At 38.9% G+C, this 25752-nt stretch overlaps 1 protein-coding gene across 2 annotated transcripts in view; it reads left to right on the top strand.

The window, feature by feature from the left end:
- Positions 1 to 24937, top strand: part of ar (androgen receptor) — a 75856-nt gene extending 50919 nt beyond the window's left edge. For both annotated transcript variants that reach the window (XM_008427516.3, XM_008427515.3), the window contains 5 exons: positions 6282 to 6560; positions 12784 to 12928; positions 17935 to 18065; positions 20182 to 20333; positions 20605 to 24937. In XM_008427516.3, the coding sequence (XP_008425738.1) occupies positions 6282 to 6560; positions 12784 to 12928; positions 17935 to 18065; positions 20182 to 20333; positions 20605 to 20763 (866 nt within the window). In that variant the 3' untranslated portion in view covers positions 20764 to 24937. The remainder of the gene's footprint in view (positions 1 to 6281; positions 6561 to 12783; positions 12929 to 17934; positions 18066 to 20181; positions 20334 to 20604) is intronic.
- Positions 24938 to 25752: the final 815 nt, after the last annotated feature.

The raw sequence follows: 25752 nt of genomic DNA, 5'->3' as shown, positions 1-25752 counted from the left end.
TATTTATTTGTTTCCATTATGCCGTTTGATCATTGAGGATAATGCATATGCGACACCGCCTGTCATTGTTAAAAGAATGCCACATGGAGACATCTGCAGTCAATATAAAAGCAACATGTCAAAGCAATTTACTGTCATCATAGACGGTGTCTTACATTTGAGAAATGACCAAAAGCCATCCAGCTAAAGGGAGATAAATCAGGAGCAATATTAAAAGACCCTCCCGTTGGAAATGTACAGCAGATGTTGGAGCTGGCAACAAGTTGTTCAACCATCAATGATGCAGGAGGAAAACCTCTGAACTTGACAAGAAGAATCACTTTGTGGCAGTATAAAATTTGGATTGTGGGAGTTTTTATTTTCTTCTTTTAAGTGCAACTGTTACTCTCATATGTGGCTCTTTGACTGAATGAAGTGAGTGGGGTTGCAGTCTGATAGATAAACATGACAGATGTTAATCTGAAGAAGAAGAAGAAAAAAAACGGAGGCCTTCTGAAAGGAGAAAGGGGGTGAGATTCATCAAACGTCTGCAAGCAGGTCTGGAAAGTTTTTCCTTTGCATTCCTTCAAACTCAAGATAATGTTGCGAAATAAAAATGATGAGGTGGAAAATTATTTATCCTATAAAAGCAAAGCACGTTAATGCATCATTTTTGATGATGTTATTTTTTTTTTCTTAAAATGTAGCGGAGGTGAAGTTAAAGCAAGACATCAGGTAAAGTCTACGGTATGCTCACCTCTTGGTAGAAATGTGTGCAAAGAATTAGCAGAATCCAGCTTTTGGGTGCAGGTTCACCAGACACAAAATTAACTTTCTCCCCTTTCTGTCTTAATCCCGAGATCTAACTCCTAAGGAAAACCTGTGGGGTGAACTAAAGGGAAAAGAATGTCAGACAGGACTCTGGATGATCTAAAGCAGAGGTGTCCAAAGTGTAGTCTGGATGCCATTTGAGGCCCTCGGAAGGAGTTTTTTTTTTGCGGCCTGCAACTACAAATCATAAATCGGTATGAATTTTGCCTGCACAAGAGACAGGTAGAAACCTGAAAAAAATTCTGTCGAAATGTTCAATAAATCCAAGGCTTTCAAATAGATGCATAAAAGTCTTCTTAAAACCTGGTCGAAGAAAGAAAGCCACTTTAAAAAATAAAAAGCGACCTACGCCCTTTCATGTTGCTGACAACGCAGTAAAACATGCGAAATTGAATAGTTTTTGCATATTTAGTGAAATCAGAAATGCACATTTTTTGTGCGCTGTGCGTGCTTTTCCCTTGACGATTTTGCCTTGTGTGGCAAAGAGTTTGGACTGAAGAGATTGTGTAAAGGTGAAAGGTCAAAGATCTGTCTCTCTGTCTGCTTCTTATGAACTGTAGGAGACTGGGACGATTTAAAAACAACAATTTCTTCACACAAGTTATCAGATTTTTGCGTGAAATTACCCAACTGCAGTAACATAGGAATTTATTTTAAAAGATTTTACACAACTTTACCAACATCCGTTTTCAATGAGTCGGAAGAACATAATTAAACTGCATTTTCTGCCTGTTTTTAGAAGATATTAATAAGATTATTTCTGTAATTAATTATTATTATTATTATTGCATTTTATACAGCATGTCCAACAGATATATAAAGTACAATAAACTGCATAGTCACAAATAGAACAAAAATAAATAAATCTCAACCTGCAGTTAAGAAAACAAATAGGACTAGTAGCTAAGATGATTAAATTAGAATTTTTTAAAGCGATCTTCTAGTCATGCTACGGCAACAGTAAATTGTAATTACCTTTTTGCACCATTACACAGATCAGTAGACAATTTGGGGGTTAAATGGCTTGCCCAGGGCCACGTCGACATGCAGCAGGAAGAATCTAGAATCAAATCCACATTTTTTGGATTATAAGACAACTACTCCACACACTCAGCAAGAGTCATCCCAATTAGAGAGGATTATGCTGCACTTAGCAACAACTATTTCCAAATGACCAAGTCATTGATCTGAATCCGTGGTCTCAAACTGCTGTACCCCAGGGCCAGAGTCCTGCAACTTTTATATGTGTCCCCTGCCCTACATGGTTGAGTGAAATGGCAAATCTGCCTCGCTAGCATGCAGTTCAGCTCTACAGAGCTCTGCTAATGAGCTGATATTGGAGCCAGTTGTGCTGAAGCAGAGAACGTTTGAAAGTTGCAGGACACCGGCACTTGAGGACTGTAGTTGTAGCAAGACCACCAATCTGGATGGAGCAAACAAAACAACTAAGACAATTTTGTAAGCTGAATGTGGGTGTCTGATCAGCACATTATTAATAGTTCAATAAGTTGAGTCAATTACTGTCTTGGGGGACGTAATGTGGTCTGAATCAAATAAATCTCGGCCACCGTTGGAAAAGTTTGGGGGGAATGAAACACATTAAACTCAACAGAAGTGCCTAAGAGCGAACGTATTAGCATTTTCACACGTAGAATCTGGCAAGAACTCATTTTACTGGCACTGACTGGCTGCTTGGCCTTGAGAAAATCCCTTTTGGTAAGGGTAATTAAAACGGTATCCATTAGCTACGGAGCATAGCTGTTGGCATTTGGAGCAATTGAAAAGTGTCATGTGGTGTGATGAAACTTTTTCCAGTTCCAGGGCGATGGGCACATCAAAATATGAAGACAGGCGTTTAAAGCGATTCCCATATTGTGTCAAGGGTTAGGACAGCTAACAGGTCAAGGTTTGAGGAAATTAGGAGCTTAAAGAACTTCTCATTGACGGCATGGGTTTTTTTCCCAGGGTGACATTACCAGTTTTCATGGGGGTCAAACTGAGAGAGAATGGTTTTTCAAGCATGAGGCATCTTTCTTACGCAAGTGAAATTTAAGTGTAATATTTTTCTTCTAAGTAAAAAACTCACTCGCTTACAGCAAAGTACGAAGGCGGGGCTATTTTATTGGCCATTTTGTTGCCGATTCTTTTGTCTACCAAAATATTGCAAGATAAATGTTTTAAAAGTGGCGGGGAGTCGGGCACATGCTTTAGTTTTTGTCTCTGGGTGTTGTTAGCCACACAGCTGAACAGCCGCTGGTCATTCTGCAACTCAAGAGCTTCTTTCTTTCTGACTTCAGGATAATAGTCATAAGCATGTCAGACATTAAACGCTCATCTCTATATCCCGAGTTCCAAATAAAAGTTTACATTTGTTTCACCAGAGGTCGTCATATGCCTACAGCTACTGGACAGCACTTTGAGGCAGGGTTCATTTGTAGAAGAAATATCGAGGTTGCTTTAAGGTCTCAAGATATCGCACCACGAGATCTTGCGTGGTAAAAGGGGAATCTGAGTATTACTTCTGACCTCTCCTGTTCCTCATTTTCTCTAACAGACTTTCAGGCTCACCACTGTACGCAGGGAACCAATTTTCATTGCCAAAATAATACGATAATGATGTCTAGAACTTGGACACCAAAGCGAGAGTTAAGGTCACACAGAGGCATTTCAGTAGATGGACGTGGTACTTAACTTATGGTGTGTTTTTTTTTTGTTTGTTTTGTTTTTTCTTTTTTTTTCTTGTGCAGTCAATCATTCTAAAAAAAAACTAAAAAAAACTGATATGATAAAGATGTTGATTATAATCATGATGAGACTGGTAAAGGCACAGAAAATTTGCAGCCACTGAGGAGAAAATTGGAGATAAATCTTACATGTGGTATTTGATTTTGCAGCAAATTGAGCTTGTAATGGATCACTCTGCAGTTCCCTCACTGGGCATTTAAGCTGTCCACGATGAATCTGACTCCAGAGCGAGGTTTTCTTTTCCGTTTAGAGACCACCTTGTAAGTCTGACAGCCGATAACATCTGGTATCTGTAATTTAACTTTTGCACTGAATTTGCATTAAAAGAAAAAAAAAAAGACAGCTCTTTTCTTTAACCAGTCCCTCCTGTATCCCTGTGTGTGTGTGTGTGTGTGTTTATATTGGCTTCATCTCAACTATGGAGCGCTGAAGGTTAGTTCAACCCAACCGATTCACGCTGCGCTCTGCAAAGATCATAAACCTGTCTGTCAAAACTGAGGAAAGGAAAGCCGGGAGATTTTAATTAACTGTTTGCACCTGAAATGTTTGTTACTGGATCAGAGATAAGAAACGGAAATCCTAAATAATCTGCAATTTTCCTTCAGAAAGATTTAAGTCGTGTCTAAACCTCGCAGTTCAATATTTATCAAAGTGAACAGAGTCAGGCTACAGTTTTATAATGAGACATTTCTCACATTGTCTGCCAGAAGAATTGCATGACAATTAAAGGTTGTTTTTTTTTTTACCCTCATTCACCGCATTTGCTTTTTAACAAAGAAGCAATTTTCCGCTTCTTATGTAATATGTCTATTATTATCTTTGTTCTTAATAGTTCAACAGATTTATTGTCTTTGAATTAGATCAGTGGGTTACGACCTTTTTCTCTGTGCTAGTTGGACTCCAAAATAGCAATACAACAGAAGCACTTGTTCTTTATTTTCCTCTGGGACTTGGTGACAATTTGTATTTTCCTGTAATTCTTGTTTATTCGGGGAAAAAAAAAAAAAACGAGAGAAAGACATAAAAGCAAGACAGATGCCGAATATGTCCGCAGTTGTAACTTTTGGAAACAAAACTGTCACAGAGTGCATGAAGTGAGTGATTGTAAGTTGTGAAAACTTTGCTGTAAAATAGCGCTGGCAGATGCTTAGCGTCGTATTCTGCTCCGTTCGCATTGCTCATATCGCGCGGCTGTCTGCTTTATCCAAATAAAAATTGCTCTCCAATTTGGTTCTTAAGTACTGGACGCCATTTGGAGCAGCTGCTGCCGGATGTTCTAAATTCTTTTTGGAGGAGAATTTGATTCTTCATCATCACTCGATGTAGAAAACGGGGAGATTTATTTTACGCAAGCAAGAGTCGCATTGTTTTCCCAAGCCCTGGATACATTTAGTCCAAGGAACAAAGAAACAAAAATGTCAACCTGAAGTGCTCTAAGTTGTGTTGATAAAGCAGGCTGTTCACAAATATAATTTATCCCTCTCTTTGTTAGAGCGGATCGACATGATGATGCTGCCTCTTCCAACAGATGAGGCTCAGCTGTTCAGAGAGGTTTCTATCCAATGAGATATGATTCATTACTTGAAAACATATTACTGGGCCCGGACTGCGGATTGTTCAAGAAAATTGATTGTTCTTTTTTAAAAAATAATAAACCCCACTCATTGGGAACATAGTTTGTCACGATTAAAAGAACATAGGACCAAAACCCAGATGTGCAGGAGGCAGGATATGGATGCAAACTGTGATTTAATATCAAAACCACAGCGAAACATCTCAAAACGAACCCAAACCCAACAAAGGTCGACCAAACAAGCTAGCGGAACAAAGAACCTGATGCTGGTATAGAAGCAGCAACTGTAGCAGGTAAAAATGCTGGTTGTGTGTTTTGCAAATAGAGTTAAACTGTACACAAAGCAGCTCAAGCTGCCAGATTGAATAAAAATTGTCAGCAAACGTTCTTGTCTTGCCTTGAAATTTCCGTTGGATTTCTGTCAAGCAGATTACACACTTCGAAGTTTATTTGCTAGAAGACAGAAAGAAGAGCTCTCTGTAATTTCTACCAATGAATTGCTCTGGACCGTAATGGCTAACTTAGTGAAGAAACACTCTGCCTTGTTTTGCCACAGGTTAACTTCCTGAAGTTGTGCCAAATGATTCTTGCCCTTGCAACTCCTCCAGAGTTAACGGACAACTTGGCTGCTTTTGTGACTTTAGCTCCGTGATTTGATTAATGCTGTGATTGATGCCTTTTCAAATGAACAGTGAGAACTGTTGCTGTATGACAGTCTCAGTGTCTCTGCAGCGCATGGTATGTCACAGTAATATATCTTGTATATCAGCTGTTGGCGAGCGCTGCATTTGGTTTTGCCAAACAAACTCAACAAGCCACTGAGACTTTTGCAGAACAACTACATTTATATTGAAAATAAATTTCAAATCTTCACAAGCCAAAACTAATGTCCCATCCTGACCATATTTTGTAAATTAAGCTAATTATGAAGCAGTCGAGTTAAAATTTCTCTTAATTTCTTCTCATGCTCAGACTAGAGCTAAAACCTTTATAATTCAGACTAGAAGCCTTATATGAAAACAGATGGTGAGGGAAGAGCAAGTAACAAGAACAATAGACATGTAGAGGCATAAAATATAACATGACATTAAGAAAACATGAAAGAAAAAAACAAACCATGAGAAACTATTGACTATTCTTTTTCTACTCGTAGCACGCAAACTGAAGAAGATTGGACAACAGAAGAACCCAGAAGAAGAACGTCCTGGACAGGAAGCACCAGAAGTACCCCACAACATGTCTCCTAAGTCGGGTCCGAGCTTGAACTCCCAGATGGTCTTCCTGAACATCCTTGAGTCCATCGAGCCTGAGGTGGTGAATGCTGGACACGACTGTGGCCAACCAGACTCAGCTGCTGGCCTGCTCACCAGCCTAAATGAGCTGGGAGAGAGACAACTGGTCAAAGTGGTCAAATGGGCTAAAGGCCTACCAGGTAGGACACCAGAACAAACACACAGACGTCACAAACGGATTAGAATCCTTGAAACAGGACTAAGAGTGCATTCACATCAGCCCCACTTAGCTCAGTTTAATCAAACTCTGGTCTACAAAGTCTGGTTCATTTGGGGAGGTATGAATGCACAAACTCTAATGCGGACCAAAAAAAAAATGCGAACTCTGGTCCACCTAAAAACCTGGGTGTCATTTGGTTGAAGTGAGCTCTGTGAATGCAGGTGGACCGGAAACCGCTCCAAAAGCAGGAAGCAGACTATATGTGCAAGTCTAGCACTACAGGGAAAAATGGGTTGTTTATTTTTACCAGGAACAAAAGAGAAACCCTACAACTTCTCAAATCTGACACTACTCCATTTATGTTTACATTACGCGGAGGAGGAAGTTGTGCTGGTCTTTGAAGGTTTTCGTGTCGTTTTCTTCTGTAGTTCTTGGCGCAGCGCCACCACAGGCGAGGAGGTGAACAGGTTTTTAAAATTTGTTTAGACAGAGATTGTGCAGAATTGTAGTGAACCACACCAGCTGAAAATGTAGCAAATATTGCAACTTTCATCCCGATCTAACCAAGTCTACCCGGACTATCAGGTGTGAAAACACCTCAAGAATGCTTCATGGTCTCTGGAACCTTAAAAAAAACTATTTAAATATACTTTATTGATCATGACAAATTTGGAAGGAGGTTAATTTGTAACTGACAAAAACCACAGCTTTCATCTACAGGTTGACATGGAATATAAAACACCTATGAAAATATTAAAACTCAATCTTAGCAAACTAAGAGCCAGAAACCAACACACAGCCAAGACAAAGTAACAGTTCAAACAGATTTATTTGAGTAGTTTATTTAGTGCTGCTTAGATCTGTTTACGCTGGATGGTCTGGAAAACGGAAACAGAGTTGAGTGATGTGATTGGAAGAGTACCAGGAAGCAAACAAAAAAAAATTAGATTTACCAGCAGCTTGGGATCCACAGCCTCCAGAAATCCAGCTTCTTGCAGGACTGGCAGATTTGTGAGTGGTTTGGCCTTGCGAACCTCTCAGATGTTTGCTGGAAACAGAGGATATAGCATCCACAATTTAAAAAAGATGTCATCCATAAACTGTCCAGAGGTTCTCAGACAGACAGGGGGGGGAAAAAAAATACAGAATATGATTGGCTTGAAGCAGGGTCATGGTCAGGTCAGACAGCTACAGAGGTTAAAAAAAAAACTGCACTCACAAACTTGTACAGACTAGACAAACACACAGGCAGGTTATTGATCGTATAAACTTGACCACAGTTCATGAAATAAAGCTAGAAGGCTGTGAAAGAGGATCAGACAACCTCACAGCAAGTAGATGAAGAACAGGTGTTTAAATGGGGAGCAGCGCAGGTGATGACAACGAGCAATCAGCAGGAGTGGGAAGGAGAGTAAGTAGTAAGCAGCATGGATCATGGCAGAAAACAGAGCGAGCGCGTCATAAACAAAATCACACGAGTGTAGACGTATCAAGAGGCTGCTGCACTCTTAGATTACAGGGGGTTTTTTTTCCTGCTGCTTTTCTGGCTGCATCACTACTGCAATCGGATCACATCAGCACTGGGAAGCTTTTCTCACAACGTTCAGTCTTTTCTTATATATTTGAGTTGGGCTCTGCACCTGCACAATCAGTTGCAGCTGTGAGAAACAGTGTTTTTTTATATCATTAATCTGCAGTATGATGGTACCCAGGTCAAGGGTTTTCAGTACAAAGAGCTGTGCTCTGTGCAAAAACGTTACCCTGTCCAGAGAGGGCAGGGGCGTTATATTCAGCATTCGCTGCTAGTCTTGTGCGCTCCCAGTGATCAATGCGAACTAAATTCATCGAGGTTGCGGATCCTGAAATAAGTTGCGGGTCCTGAAATAAGTTTTCATGAGTCATGATGCAATTAGTGTAAAATTATTCTTGGACATTTTCCCCCTTTCTCCTCCTCCTCTTCATTCCTCTTCACTAATTACACTGATAAGACTTCTCTCTGGCAGTGTGACCGATACGGTTTGCATTAAAACTGCAACCCGGAAAAACCCAGACGTACCTGCACTCTTGCACACTTTGGTGAGGTGTGCACTTCTCCCCATGTGCCACGTGCGCCGAACTCCAGACCTCGAAGGCTGCTATCTTGACATTTTTAGATCAGTCTTTGCTGCAAAACACCATTGTCAAATAATGAGGTCAATATAAGAGCTCTGAAGAACTTGGCCTGGTCCCAGTACTCACACTGCACCCTATGGCCCTCTGTGAAATGCGTCCTCCCTCCAAGTGCACATCGAGTGCTCAGATTACAAGCGTGCAAAAATGAGCAAATTGGGACAGTAGGGGTTGCGTCGTCGACTCGCGCCTCTGCGTCTTAACTGCGACATTCAAAATGGCGGGTGTGGTCGCTGATTTGGTATTTGTACTGCTAAAAATGCTACTACCACAAGTTAAATTTTTTAAAATATAGTAAATATAGATATTTTTGCTTTCCAAAGTAAATGCAGGAAATATTTGGCTGTTCAAATGTGTTGAATACGGATTAAAATTCGATAGTATTCACACAGTAGAGTCAAATGGAAATTATTTGAATATGAAAACTGACAAACGCGGCTTGTTTGAACATTGCCATAATTCAAAACGTCACATGTTGTGATGAGTTGTGAGTAACAACCCGCATCAAAGTCCACCTGGATGCTTAGCCGAAGTGTGGGTCAAGTGTGCGAAGGGGGCGGGGCTAAAGATAATTCCGGAGAATCGGGACACAACACACACTCAAACCCTTCAGCGGGAACGAGTCTGTGAAGGACACGAGTGTGGAAGTGCGAGTATTGGGACGGGGCCCTCGGCTGCCTTCTGAGGAGCCAATTCAGCCGTTTGAGCCGTTCAAGTGTGCTGAGCCAGTGGCTCATCCTAAAGATGCAGGACGGCGTCTTCATTCCACTGAAAGCCCAGACCCAGTAATTGACCTTTGTCTCCCTCCTTCCCTTTGTCCTCATCCCTCCTGCTAGATACATTCCCAGACCTCCTTGCTGATAGCACAAAAACCCATTTTGTATTCAAACTGGAACCTGAAAAACTCACCCCTACCTGCTGTTTAACAGGCTGTGCACAATTTAGTGCTGCGCACTCAGCCAATACCATTCTCCATTTGCTAGGTGACTGATCATGGTCCAATGTTTAGTAGGATTATGTTGTGGATTTTTTTGTTTTGTTTTTTTTTTTTGTTTTGTTTTAGTTTTTTTTTTCCTGCTGCTGCTTCATGAGATCTTTGTGGCTGCAGCCAAAGCAGTGACTAAGCACAATGCTCAAAGCAGTATGCATGGCGCACCACGGATTTGCTGCCACAATGCTCCACCGTGTAGCATACAGGACCCGTATATCCTGCCGCCACAATAATAAACCGCAATGACCGCCTTACAGAAGTTTTGTGCATGCTTTAGACAGTAGGGGAACCCTTATCGTTGTGCAGGCATACACTGGTAACAGGGAACACACTGAGCTCTAGATGCCACAAAAACCACCTCTCTAGGTCCTTGTAAAAACCAAACCACCAAACTAAAATATCATGTACTTTTGCCATTTATTTAATAGCGCAACATGTGAAACATTCGTGCTGAAATGTGTAAACGCAACAACAGCCTTATAGATTCTACTCGCTCGTGTATTTTACAGGAAGCCAAATGTTTGCAGCAATGTGTAGTTCAGGAATAATCACCATTTTTATTACATTTAACGATGTTTTTTGTTTTGTTCCCATGTTTCCTATTTACCTCCTTCTGGAACAACGATCTTACATTTTACAGCGTTTTCTCCTCTGTGTGGCATGTTTATGTTTTTAATTGCGTGCCCTACCCAGTAAACCCCACAGGGTGCCAACTAAATGAGTTATGTTAAAGCTAGCTTACTATTGTGGTGCAACTGGCTCATGCTATCCATATTCAACATATTATTTATAGTTATGTTGTTTTGCTACAAACTGTGAATTTGTCATATCATGCCAGCAACAGTGAGAATGAACAGTTTTTTCAGCTAAGAGTAGTAACACTTTAACATTTGTTGAAGCTATTGTATTGTATTAATATATGAACAGTGTTAACAGAATTTCTGCCTGATTTGGATCAGATATAATCATCACTGAATGCCGGACAGCAGACAAAGTTCAGTTATTTTAAAGTTTGTCATATTGACAGAATATACACTGTGGAACCGAGAAGTTGCCATATGTCACTTATTGATGAAACTGATTAATTTTAACAGAGTTTTGCTTTCCACCAGGCTGTATGCCTTTGTGCCGGACGTCTGCTAGCTTGCAGACGTCGGGTGGCAGGAGTGTTTGTCACAGAACTCAGCTGCTTTGTTAGATTGCAGTCATAGTCATGAGGACGAATGGAGTGAATCAAATCAAAGCATTAAGACGAACAAGCCCAATATACTGGACCAATCCGCAGAGCGGGGTGACACAGGCCGCCTTTGTCAGTGCTTGATCTGCCATGACATGAAAGCTGTTGACCTTGCCGGAGTATTTCTTACATTTTAGCAAATTGCAACCACTAACATTAATGTATTCTGTCAAATTTTTATGTGACAGACCCACATAGAGTGGTGTATAGGTGGGAAGTGGAAGGAAAATTGCTTTCAGAAGTCTATACGAATACAAATTTGTATGCCATGCGTGCTTTCAGCCTCCCTTTGTCAACAAAGCGTTTTTATTTAGACTTATCAGAAGGCTGGAAAATAAATCCATATTTATGCCCTTCTTTGTGCTAGTTTAACACATAACATCCCAATAAAATAAACGGAGATGTGCTTTTAAAACATGCCAACATGAGAAAAATTTCAAGAAGAATGAATACTTTTGCAAAGCACCGTAACAATGACCTGTATGAGCCTCCGGAGTCGTGGGTGGGGGATTCTTGGCCAGACGTGTAGTTGCTCCTTTGAGTTTACAAGTATTATAAAGATTTCCTTAGCCTCTCAGTATCCTGTGAGATGAAGCTGGTATGTGGGGGCTTCCAATTTTAATTTTTTCTCCTTTTTCCTTCCTTTTCCCCCCACTCTTCTCCTTTTCTTCTCTCAGTCTTGTGTTCGTCCAAAACCGTCTCCATTTGTTGGAGGCAACAGGCGAGCGGTCCAAGCAAACTTGCCCAGATTTCATAGCTAATTTATGCAGAAAAGAAGACGTGACACTAACGTACTAAAATCTGAGACAAATGATGGTAACATTTTCATCAGCCAAAGTGTTAAGATGCCATGCAACCTGTTGGTGCCAAGAGATACAAATGAAGAAGTTTAAATCTTACAGCCTCAAAATGCAACCCCAGAGGAGTTTGGGGTTTTTTTTTCCTCTTTTTTTGCAGTGTTTAGGAAATTAATAAATCGTTAAGTAATCAGTTAAAATAGTTTTATAGGTGTAACTGGGTTTGAATTTATTTGACAGGTAGAAGGCATAAAAACAAGATTTAAAGCTGCAGTTTGTAACTTTTATTTTTATTTTTTTTACATATTTGTTGAAACTGTTACTATGTCTTAACAGTATGTTATGAAAAAATCTGTGAAAAAACTGAGCTCCTCTGCTTTCTGCCAGTGTTCCCAGTGCTAACTAGAAACAACCAATCAGAGCCAGGAGGAGGATCTTAGCGTTGTCAATCACAATCTGGTGTGCCGCTACTCATCCCCCCTTTCAGCTCTGTTACACTGCAGCTAACATAGCCTGTCATAAATGCTGGGCTAGTTAGCATGACCACAGATAATGGCAGATAAAGAGTTTTCCTGTTAGGATAAGTTGTTTTTCTGCCATTTAGCAGCGCATTTAGCACATTTAGCAGCGAGTACATGAGGTTAGTTGACAGTGCTAAGACCCTCCTCCTGGCTCTGATTGGTTGTTTGTGGTCGGGAGCGGGGCTTTTCTCCAAACAGCAACAGTAGCTAAGGGAGGAGGTGGAGGACATGTATCTTTTTACAGATTATCTCTCTCATAGACTGTAACAACATGGTGACAGCTTTAACAGATAGTTAAAAATATTATTTCTAAAAGTTACATATTACATCTTTAGCAATATTTTTATTAAAACCAATTATGATTTTCACTTTTTCTTCAATATTTGGTGTGTTGACTCTGAATGTATTGCAACATGTTTTAGCAACGTTGGTGAGCAATGTTCTTCTAATGATCAGGAACAATTATCATTTGTAATATTCGTCTTTAGGTTTCAGGAATCTCCACGTGGACGACCAGATGACTGTCATCCAGCAGTCATGGATGGGGGTGATGGTCTTTGCCCTGGTATGGAGGTCCTACAAGAACGTCAACGGCAGGATGCTTTACTTTGCGCCGGACCTCGTCTTTAACGAGTACGTATCTCTCTGGATATCTCAGTTCTTCCCTTGGAAATTTTCGCTGTGTTTAGTGATCGCTCACATTGGTTATTCTCCGTTATTCTCCTCTTCCCCGATCTCTTTCTGTAAATTGATTTTTCTGCTCGCATACAAACACAAAGGCTTCCAGGTGTTGACAGCGTAAAGCAGGAGGGGCTTTTTTCCCTCTTACAATCATGTGGAACCAATTTGCCTTTTCTTTGTGTTCTTTTGTTGCTGAGAAATTAAAGTCAGGAACATTTTTCAGTAGTAAGACTCATGGCTTTGTGCTGAATCAGATTGAACTATCTCAAGAAAAAGTGTTGAGGTGTGTTTGGTGTGTTGCTCCATTATAGCACACCGCTGGAAATATAGTCATTAATTTAACTGTACATTCACATTGCCTTGCAAAAGTAATCATAATTGTACTTTTCAACATTTACTCACATTCTGAACACAAACGTCAATGTATTTTAGAGGAACTTTTGCAGTGAACTAACACAAAGTAATGCATAGTAGTGAACTGGAAGAAATATAACACATGGTTTTCACATTTTTGTACTAATAAAATCTGAAAAGTGTGTGGTGCATTTCTATTCCCCCGAGTCAATAATGTGTTTTTCTTCTTGCTGAGGAAGATCTTCTGGGTTTTTTTTTTTTTAGTAGTTTTGCACATCCTGCAAATTAAATTATTGCAAAATAGCTCGACAGCAACAGGATTATATAGAGAACTGTCATGGGGGTTCTTGAGAAGCCAATGTGCAGACAAACGTTGAAGTGTGCCATTAGGATGATTTATTTTATAAAAACACAAGTTTTGGTAACACTTTATTTGAAGGAGGGTGAATAAGCCTGACATGACACTGTCATAAACATGACATAACTCTTGTCATGAACATGAATAAGCCTTCATGAATATTTATGACTGTTGTCATAAAGCGTTATTTGGTAAATTATGACACTTTTAATACAAAGTCGACATTATTCAAAATGTCTTTGTTATGACAACTTGACATTAACCAAGAAATCATTACTGTTTAAACTTTAGCTTTAATAACATAAAGTTACCTAATTTTTAAAGTGCAATCAGTAATACTTTTAGAACAAATTTATATCAGTAATGATTTATTGGTTAATGTCAAGTTGTCATAACAAAGACATTTTGAATATTGTCAACTTTGTATTAAAAGTGTCATAATTTACCAAATGATGCTTTATGACAACAGTCATAAATATTCATGAAGGCTTATTCATGTTCATGACATGTGTTATGTCATGTTTATGACAGTGTCATGTCAGTCTTATTCACCCCCTTCAAATAAAGTGTTACCCAAGTTTTGTAAAATAGGGGACTAAAAAGATCAGAAAATCCAAATACACGAGAAGTGCAACACTATAAAACCAAACATAAGGAACATAAAAACACATAGTAGATAAAGAAATGAACACCAATAGCACAAATGGAGCTAATGAGAATGGATAATAAAGATAAAACCAAAACACTGATACAAGAACAAGACAAGAATAGTCCAAAGAGAAACAAACAAAAAATAAGATGAAGAATAAACTACGAACCAGGGTGACAAAACCCGATGAGCAAGGTGTAAAAAAAATAAAAAAATACTTGCAGAATATGAAAAGACTTAAACTTCAATAAACTTACACCAACAGGAACAACCTAGAGAAATTATTCAGGAAGGGTGACACCAGAATAACTTGTAAAAACAGACCTACCAGAAACAACAAATAATACAGAACTACAAACTTAAAATAACCCATAACAAAAACCACAAACCAAAACCCAAACACACAAATCATGACAAGAACATCTTCAAGCAGCACTTTGAGCGTCGCCACAGATTCTCACAGTGGGGATGCTACATTCAGGAATTTGTGAAATGTTGAAATGTCCATTTATTTTCCTTGTGTCAGCTGCATTTTGTATAATCATAAACTACAGATCAGTGCGTTTGTAGTCTATGCTAAAATATAAGGTTAGTGGCTATAAATTGACAAAATGAAAAAAAGAAGATCGAGGGATGTTTTGCTTTTTAAGAAACAGATAATACGTGTTATACTGTACAACCACAAATGTTTCTTATTAACCGTTTTCTAGCACAGCTTCAAAATGCCTCAACGTGTCTTAATGATGCTATTCAATCGGCCAAACAGCAGGAAATGTGAGAATTTACTGGGAGCTTCAGTAGAAAATATAGTTTTACAATTTACATAACAAAAGACAGCGTTGGCCGTTATTATTTTATGCCGCACTAAAGCCAAACCTAAACAGCAAATAATAGATTAAGATGTTCATTAGCGTGTTAGACAGTTGGCTATTGGCCTGGACCTTAATGAGCTGTCATTGACAAGCTGTGACAAACCTTAATGAACCCAGAGGGCACTGCACACAGGTCCAGAAATCCCCTCACAGCATGTGAGAGACTGATAAGGTCACGCAGAAGATGGTTACGAACAGCGTCAGCTGCTTAAGGTGATTCAACGAGCTTTTCAATAATGAGTTTTTATTTTTATTTTTTTCAAACTCTCTGCTTCTGCATTTCAGCTCAGGTTCTGTTTAATGTTCGAATGCAAGGTGCCAGATTTTTCTTCAGTGTGGATTTGTATTTATGAATAAGACGCTGTAACATCTGAAACGTAACGTTTTTGAGTCAGATTATAATCTACAGTTGTTTAAGATTAACCAATCGAACAACATTGTAGTGGGATTATAAATGCATAGTTGCATTAGTAAATCTAGAATTAGATGTGGTGTTCCTCTTTTACAGGGATTCTCAGTCGCACTCTTAAAAAAGTTTTTTAAAAATTCAATAAAAAAAGGTTTTGACAAATTTTGCTTGAGTCTTTTTGACATTTGTTCACTTCAGTTCAACTGAAAACAAATCTTTTTTATTTAGTAGCAGCATTCAGACACAGCTAGTATGAAATATAGTTAAGCTGATGAACCACAAATAATGTCCAACTTTATAGGGTCCTCTTCCCATTTGCATATTTACCTCTTTTAGTTGTTTCAGATGGATTGTAAAGAGATCAGGAGAAAAGTACACACATGGGTTTTCTTCTTTCTTTCGTACCAAAGATGACTAATTACTGAAATATGATCCCAAGGTGCTTCAGATGTTTTTTAATTATTTTTTAATTTTTACATTTTAACATTTTTGTTGTAGTGTTTTTTTTTTTGTTTTTGTTTTTTGTAAGATTTATGGATATTTCATTTTAAAAGATGACCCTACCGGCTAAATTTATTTATATAAATGTGAGATGTTTAACTATTATTTAATTTATTTAGTAGGTAAAATGCACATTAATAACTGTAAATGCGCCAGAATTAGTCTAAAGGTTACCGGTCATCTGTAGTCTCTGGACACTAATTCATTGCTCTTCAAATATATAGCAGCCTACCAAGTGTAGCAGTATTTTACAATTTAAATATTGCGCATAAATATATTTCAGTGAGTGAAGAAACACTCTGAAGTGTTGACAGGTCTGTCCAACCTATAATCAGTGTTTGTAAGCTGCTCAGCAATTTTAAACAGGAACAATCTGAAATCTATACTAATAATCTATAAGTAAGAGTGAACGCTGTTTAGAAACAGCATTTGCAGGTTCATCTGAAACAAAAATTGTGAATGCAGCGCGGTGGGATGTAGCTGCTAAAAAAAAAAAAAAAAGTCAGTGGTGGAAATGAAAAGAGCTGATGAGGGGCGGATCAACCTGGATAAAAACCACCATTTTTTTTCTTTACACATTGTTTATAACACTGAAGCCTTTTCAGTGGGAGGTTTCCCCTCAGATATCTGGCTTTTCAGACAGAGTTGAAGAGCTTTTAGTCTGAACCAGATGTTCTTATTCTAATCTGAACACACACTTACTGTACAGTATGTGGTTCCACTTTAAACTTCAGTCACTCCACTTTAATCCAGGAATTTCATAGCCTGGTTTGTTTATTTATGGTCGCCATTAAAAAAGACTAATGTGAAAAATTATAGCCGTAATATAATAAAAATGGTTCAACAGGTTTTGCTTTTATGCTCACTAAATAAAATAAATACAACAGAAGTAGGCCCCTGCAAAGATGGAATAAAACTCAGTGTGTTAAACAGTCCAGTATTTTCATTTTATTGCACTTGCTGAGTCTTTTGTGGCTTTCATGCAAACTCGCTGGCTGCCCAGGTCTGCTCTGTAACACTGGAACTTCAGGACTTTACACCCACCTGCATGACGTTTTCCTTTTTCGCATTTTGTCACATTGCAACCACTCGCTTGGATTGTGTCAGACGAGAGTGAGAAAATTGTTAATTTGCGTAAAGCGGAAGGACAACAGATACGTAGTCTTAATTTTATGGGACTGCACAGGAAGTGGTGAGATTGTGCGTTGGTATATGCGCACAATCTCCCTGAAGTTCGAGGCTGTGAGATCACGAAATGTGGAACAAAGTTGTAAAGGTATGAATACTTTCGCCCGCGACTCTATATTGGTTTTCGGAGCAACGGAGAACATTTATCTTTCTTTCTTTTCTTTTTTTTTTCAGCTGAAGTTTCTCTGGTGACATTTCTATTCCAATTAATAAACTCAAACTCATTTCACTTTTATCGGCACAGTAGAGAAGTGTGAATGAAGTTTGTAATAAAGGCAGAATGATTTCATTTCAGCAAAGCTAACAAACTTGTCTTTTGTTCATTGTGGAGGCGAGGTGAACACTGAAAATTCAGTCATTTCTCTTCGACTCGAAGCCAAAGGCGGGTGATGGGACGGTGTCGCTGCACTCTGTGTGTTTTTAACTTTTTGCCCCAGATGTTAAAGATTGCAGTGCAGGAAGCTCTTTCTGTAAATGTGATTCTGAGTCCCTGATAGGTATGGATGTAACCTCCGACACTCTTTCCTGTCAGCAGTTAGGCGTTGCGGAGAAAATGTCCTCGCCTCTCGGAAATTGAGTCATTTCCATTAGTTCACACCTCTGATTCTGACCTCTTTGCTTCTGCAGACATCGGATGCAGATCTCCACCATGTATGAGCACTGCATGCGGATGAGACATCTGTCCCAGGAGTTTGTGCTGCTGCAGATAACCCAGGAGGAGTTCCTCTGCATGAAGGCCTTGCTGCTCTTCAGCATCAGTAAGTGCTGTAGTGCACTGGAATAGCATTTACGGATTTTTGATTATTAAACTCATATAATCCAACTCAATTTTGCAAAATAACCCAGGTGTAGGTTGTGCTGTCTTAATTTAATGTTCCTGATTCAGCTATAAGGCAGACATTTGGTGACAAAGACATCCCTGAGAAAGTTCAAAGACTAAGACCGTGTTTACATGAGACCGCTGACTGGAAACCTCCGGTATTTTCGAATGCTGATTTGGGAACAAGTTCCACGTTTAGACATTGAGCCAGCTGTAGTTGTCATGCCAGGCCACTATGTGGTGCTGTTATTTTAGCATGTCATCCAACGTGCTTTTGACCCAGAGCGTCCACCTCACTAGCTTCCACTTCATTTAGAAAACACTAACTCATCTCCCATGAACGCAGTGCTCATGTATTCCTTATCAGAAATTGTGCTAAGCTGAGCAGGCTAAGTTAGCACAACACAGCACAATGCTATCCGTGATTGTTTTTGTCGTTTTTGTTGTTATCGTGCGTAGAATAAAGTGGCGTCTTGTGCATGAGAGGCTGGTTTGCAACACATTACACTTCAACTGTAGAGCAGCTCTGTGGAAATGTGGCCTAAAACCACTGATGACAAAAAAAGAACACAAAGATGTGTCTGACATTTACCAAAATAAATCCCGGAAAACACTGTAGCGATTCCAAAGACTTTGCGGAAAATATTCTGTAGACCAACAAGACAAAAGTAGAACTTTTTGGAAGGTGTTAGTCTTCCAAAAAGTTTGGCTATCGTTAATTTTTTTTTATGTCATACTGAGAACCAAACATGGCCGTTGTAATTTTATGATCTTTCGCTGGTTTGCAACTTCAGGGTCTGGATTGCTGGTCTTAACCGATGGAACCACAGGTTCTGCTCTCTGCCACAAAACCCTGAAGAAGAATCTTCGTTGGTGACCTTAAGCCCTACCGCACAATAATCTGAAGCACACCAGCTCACCAAGTTTACCTCTCAATGACCTAGCCAAAGTCCCAACTTAAATCCCTTTGAGATGTTCTAGTATAAACCCCAAACAAGCTGCTAATGCTGGAACACCCCCCAGTGTGTTGGAGTTAAAATGAATTGGCAAAGAAGAGTTGGACAAAAATTACCCCCAGGTGACGCAAAAGACTCATTGAGAGTTGCAACAAAAGCTTGACGGCAGTTGTTGGCTCTAAAGGTGGCACAACCAGTTCTTAAAGAGGATCGATTTTGCAAAATCATATTTTGCATAACTTCATACTTCCATTTGGGCCTCAGCTGCTTCTAAAAGTGGGCCAAGCACTTAACAAAACCACCCAGCCATTTTTTGGTAATAAACTAATGTTTTTTGGTGTCTGGAAAATGAGCCTGTTTCAAAAACTACCCGAATGTTAAGTCACAACGGATCGGTGCTTTGTCATCACCTGGCAACCCAAGATGAGCTCCAGCACATTTGATCAGCTGGTGCAATGTCTACCGTAAAAAAACAAAACAAAACAAAAAAAACAAGTGTTTTGTTGTTGACTTACCATCCAGAAACCACTTGCTGCATTCTTGTTGGTTGTGCACGAGCCTCCACTAAGGTTTTTCAAAGTCGTACAGTTGTATTAACGCGCATATGTTTGCAGGTATTTTCATTTGCAAGTGTAAACATTGAGTTGGGGGCGTGGCCAGCAGTGACTTATTTGGATTTAAAGTGACAGGACTCCCTAAAACGATTCTTTCCGAAAGAAGCTCAAAGTAGTGAGGAATGAACAGACTAAAATCTCATCATCTAAGAATGACTTTGTGCAAAAAAAATATAAAACAATGAACATATTTTGTATAGCAATAGACCTAGACCTGACTTATTTTGTTCACCAAAGCAACATAATTCACCTTTAAGGTTAAGGACAGTTGTTTTCTCACATAGAGTCACGGTGGTTTGGATCTCTTGGCCCGTACTTAATAAAATCATCATCTGAGAACTTTATTTTGCAGTAATCGAGTTCCTTGTATGATATTGAAACGTGTTTGTTGATCTGAAACACTAAAGTGTGACAAAAAAAAAAAAAAAAAAAGAATAAAAAAGCAAGCAGACATGCAGCTGTTGCTCTGATTTTGGTTTTACAGTTCCGGTGGAGGGCTTGAAAAGTCAGAAATACTTTGACGAATTGCGGCTCACCTACATCAAAGAACTGGATCGTCTCATCAATTACCAGATGACCACAAACTGTCCTCAGAGGTTCTACCAGCTGACGCGACTCCTAGACTCTCTCCAAATGGTGAGACAAAAGTGCTTGAAAAATGAAAAAAAACAAATAAATAAATAAATAAATAAATAAATAGAGGGAGTTGTGGTGAAAGGGTGGTAAAAACAAGGGGGATAGAGCTGTGGCTGAATAACATTAAAAGTTTTTATGGCAGCAGACGCAGAGGAATCACATGAAAAACATGTGAATAAAGCAGGATCTGTTAACCTGAAATGACTCATCGCCACACGAAGTAAATGTCATCGCCATGACATAACCGATGGCCTGTCCTCTTCTGTTTCAGACTGTAAAGAAGCTCCATCAGTTTACCTTTGACCTGTTTGTTCAGGCTCAGTCGCTTCACACGAAGGTCAGCTTCCCCGAGATGATCGGGGAGATCATCTCGGTGCACGTTCCAAAGATCCTCGCAGGTTTGGCCAAGCCGATCTTGTTCCACAAGTAGGAGGACGAGTTTTTTGTTTTGTTTTTGTTTTTGTTTTGTTTTGTTTTTTCATTAAAAATGAATTAAGTGCTGCCTTCATGAACTTTAACAAAGGCTGTGAACTGTTTCCCCACATCGTCTGTCTGATTGCTTTCAGGCGTGTCCTGTTAACACTGTTTTATTGCTCAAGTTTCTTTTATTTTTGTTTTGTTTTTGTTTTTTACACCTTTTATATATAGTTAAGATTTTTTATTCAGAACTGGTCAGGCTTTTATCTTAAGAGCTGCAAGGCCTCATCTGCTGACAGCTCAGCAGTTTCTGGATGGAGAGCGTGTCTTCTACAGATGGAGGAAAGTTGCTTGGTTTGAAATGAAGATTATTCATGAGGTTAAACACACACACACACAGCAACATGGTTGTTGTGATCATGAGCATGAGTCTAATCCTATAATTTAAGAAAATAAAAACTGTTAGTTTATGATTTGTAAAACCATCAATCCCATGTAAAGATGTTCAAAAAAGAAAAAAAGTTAAATCAATTTTTTTGTTACAGCATCATAATCTCACACTAAAAATCAAACTTTTGATTTAAGTAAACGTATACAGTGGGGAGTAATCGGTAAAACTGCTGATTGTGCCGTTTACGACCTCCTCTTGCTAACAGAAGGTGGTTGTTTGGTGGTTGTTTTTAACGTTGACATCATTATTAATAAGCCACGTAAATAATAGCGTAACGGGAATACGAACTCCTTCAGCAATGTTTGGCTTTTTGTCCATGTGTACAAAGTTTTTTACCCCAGCAAGAACAATAACACTGTGCCATTGTTTAGGAGTTTTCATAAATTGACGTAAATTATTTGAAATCACTCATGGCAACAACTGTTATTGAAGACTGAAGAAAACAAAACAAAACTGGTTTTTCATGTTTTTTGACTTGTGTTGTTGTTTGTTGTTTTTGTTTTTGTTTCCCAGCCTCTTAAAGTAGTGTTTAACTTAATTAAGAAAACATGTATGACATCCTGTGGAAACAAAAACTGTTAGAAAACATGTTGGATGAGTTAGAATTTTCAAAGTAGCATCTTTGTGGTCGGTACTTTTGGGTCTCAATCATCAAAAGCCGGTGCGGATTTGGGTGTAGAAATGATTGAACGACCTTGTGGGATTTTTGAAACTAATTGGCCAATCCCAGCATACCAGCAGTCTGGTGTTCATTGTGGATTCATTTATTTATCTCTGAAAGGGCAATATCTTTAACAATCAGAATTTCCTGGAAACGCCCCAATTTATTCACAGCTTCAGTGGCCTCCACCACAGAATTTGCGACATAAAATGAAAGATATTTCGGATGTTTTGTTTAGTCCTTGTTTTTTTTTTTTTTGTTTTTTTTTTAAAGTAGGCAAGTGTGCAATTTGATCTTTTTATTTTTAATAATCCTTCCCGTACTGTTTAACACGACCCATCCAACTTTACCTGGCCTTTGACTTATGTATGTAGTTAGCCTCTCTCATCTTCAGAGTTATGAAGAAAAATCATTAATTAAATATAAACATATAAGCTGGAATCTTGCACTGTTTAAAAACAATTATTGCACTACTATGACGTGACGAATCTCTGACGCAGCTGGATTTCTCCGCTGCGCCCAAAAACACAGCCTTGACAAACCTGCAGACGCGAACCGACCTGCAAAACCCGTTTCTGACAACATGGAGGGAGCTTGCAGATTTTTTTTTTTTTTTTCGGGGCTCCCGCTGGCTGCTTCGCTTTCTCTCTCTGATCAGCCTCATGCCAAACAATGTACCCAAGTTCAGCATCGACGTGTTACATTACAGCACCTGACTCAGCCTTTTGCTACACAGTGGAGGCCTACAAACCCAGGAAACGGCGTGGTTATTGCTGTTTTTCTTGGAGAACTGTTTCCCCAGCCCTTTTGGAGTCTGTGAAATTTGCGTTAGGAAATTAATCAGACTTTGAGCTCAAGCCTCACCGAGCATCTTTTAAACAACCTTTAGCCTTTTCAGACGAGTTATGATGCAACGATTGCCGCAACTGACACTTTGTGCATGCCTGACTGTAAGTAACTTTTTAGCTGTAAGCAGTAGATATTTTTAGCAAAACGATATCACAGCCAGAACTTAACAAAAAAGAAACAATAGAACAAAGTAATGAGGGGGTAAACAAAAGAAAGCGATAAGAATTTGCCCAGAATGACGTGCACACCTTTTTTTTTCCTTTTTCTTTTTTTTTTAAACCATCAGTGCTTTAATAAAGAAAATAAATTGAAAAAAAACATGGGGTGAGCAGCAATTTACTCAGCATGTTGAAAATGTAGCAGCCAGAACAGACAAGTGAAGAATTAGGAGTGCCAAAGATCTGAAATTTAGGCATTGATGTCCCAGCTGGAGCAACAAATCTAAAGCCAAAGCCAAACGAAAGCTGGAAGGTCTCACACGAAGAGCGTGAAAGTCCTTGACTGGCTCTGCTGAACCTCTGGTGATGAAAACCGAGAGACGGAATGAGAGGAATGTCCTCAAGATAAGCCATCCCAAACACAACTTAAAAAAAAGAAAAAACTGGTTCACGGAGTCGAACACAATCACGAGGTTTCACATTTTGTTTTATTTAAAAGCAACGTGAACAGTGAATGTTTACGTTGCTTTTAGGGAGGCATTTTGTATATACAACTTGGTCAAGGTGCATCTCAATAGGAATGTGGTTGAAAAATGCATTTATGTCAATAATTCTATTTAGGAGTGATTACCAAACAAATGTCGTATTTTACAGATATATGTATATTTCTGTTAATTCTACTGAACGTGTCGTTTTTGCTAAAGAATTCAAAAGATATAGATTTCAAAAACATTTGATCGAGACCTATTTAAAAAAACAAATCTAAAAAGTTTTCGATGAGAAACTCTCATGTTGTGGCCACGCAGTCGAGCATGTTAATGGAAGGTTTAGTGGAAGGTAGAACTTAAACGTTTCACTTTTTTTTAAACTGAGTTACTGGAATAAATCGTTTTTCGATGATATTCAAATTCATTGATGTGCATCTTGATGTGCAGAACAATGATTAAAACCCAAGACAGGAGAATATATCCAGCTTTACCGCTTTCATTTATTAACCTGCACATGTAACAGGTCATAACTGCTCTATTACATAAATTATTTAGCTTATTTTGCAGTTTTTAGTGGTCTTCAACAATGTTCTATTAGTATGTAAATTAATTCACTTTACATTTTCTAAGCTGGTAGTTGCATGCCTTGTGTGTTTTTATAAGCGTTAAATGTAACTTTTAGCTTTACAGATGCACGGACATTCACATGGTATCCCTCCAGTAATCTATTTATTGTGCAATTACTGGTTGTGTCATCGTTGTTCTCTGTGCGGGACATTCAGCAGAAGGGAAAAGAACACGGGAAGGTGGACGATGACGTCAAGCTTCACCTTTTTTTTTTGCTTTGGACCGTGTTCACTTCAGCGTCAAAGCGGACGATGTCTTTCTTTCGTATTTGTCTGTTCGAAACAAATGTGTTTCATGTCATCAAAATGTGACTTAATGTATTGGCTGGTGAGGAGCACAGTTCGATCGAAACATTTTTCAACACGTAGCTGTTCGGTAAACATCCGTCGAACGGAGGGGGATGCCAGAACCGGAGTAACAGACAAGCGACCGATTATAAAGTTTCCTGAATTTCACTATATCGTTAGGGTTTTGCAAAAAAAAAAAGAAAAGAAAAGAAAAAAAAACAACAAAAAAAAGAAAAGAAAAAAAACGTCTGTCATGATTGTGCTTTTATCCTGTTTCAGCTTTGTCATGCATCATACAGGGGGGAAATGAAGGCATTAACTGTGTATTGCACACAAAGGCGAGTCCTGAGGATGCATGTGGAAACTTTTAATACAAACATGGTTTTATCAGTCAGGGGGTCGGGGAGGTGTTTGTATTTTTTAATTTCTAAAAGAGACTAGCTGGTAAGTGCCCACTGTACTGCATATTGACAAGGCTCTTTGTACATTCTACAGTAAATGTATATATTGATCACTTTATTGTGTGTTCTGGTGTTCATACACTTTTCAAAGAAATCTCTTGTATGATTTATATCCTTTGTGACCTGTGTTTTTATGCGTGGTTTTTTCTAATATGTAAAGTTACATCACTCTCTGAGGTCAATTAAAAGAAGTCAGACTCTGAAACATGGACTCTTAGTTTGTTTTGACACAGACAACAACGGGGAACACAGCAGCTTACAGTCCGACGTGCATTTTATTGTGGTTTTATGTGGTAGACCAAACACTGATGAGTGAAAGAAAACGGTTTATAAAAACATGATCAAAGAATAACACAGAAAGCGTGATACGCCTTTACAATCATGGCTGGAAAACACATCACGATTAAACGTTTCATATCAATCGATAAATAGCTATTTATTAGTTGTTTGTTCCAAACACCTGAAATACTACCAAAATGGCGGCGTGATTTTTCCTGTTTCATCCACAGGTTTGAATTCACGTCGTTTTTTTTTTTTTATTTAGAAGCTACGAGTTACAGTGGAAAAACTTGAAACTGCTGCTGCGAACGTTACTCAACAGGTTGTTGGTAGGTAACCAAAGAGTAGATAAGTTGCTAGGTAACCAAAGAACGATGCCACTCACCTTGCTTAGCTCACCCTGAAAAGTAGACAGTTATTTGGTGAACACGGCCCACAGCTCGTCTTTTTTAGTTACAGGAAGCACAGAAAGAAAGACCTAAGAAGTCCCGTTTGTAGTTTGCATGTAGGAAACGCAAAAAAAACAAAAAAACATGGAGGAAAGTCACATCAGAGAAAAATTCAACTTTACGTGCAAAACGTTGTGTGTAGCAGAAAACTAACACTGCATGAAACCCTGAATGCATTACCCTCATCATGAGACATGGTGGTGGCAGCTTCATGATGTGACAAACTGGTTATGAGGATTATTATCTGTGGACGAAAGCCTGAAAATGGATGCAAAAGACCTGAGGTTACAAA

The sequence above is a fragment of the Poecilia reticulata genome, chromosome 14 (genome assembly GCF_904066995.2).
Source record: "Poecilia reticulata chromosome 14, P_reticulata-male-v2, whole genome shotgun sequence".
Classification (NCBI taxonomy): domain Eukaryota; kingdom Metazoa; phylum Chordata; class Actinopteri; order Cyprinodontiformes; family Poeciliidae; genus Poecilia; species Poecilia reticulata.
Note: the sequence above shows the minus strand (reverse complement) of the source record. Positions and strands in the feature narration are given on the sequence as shown.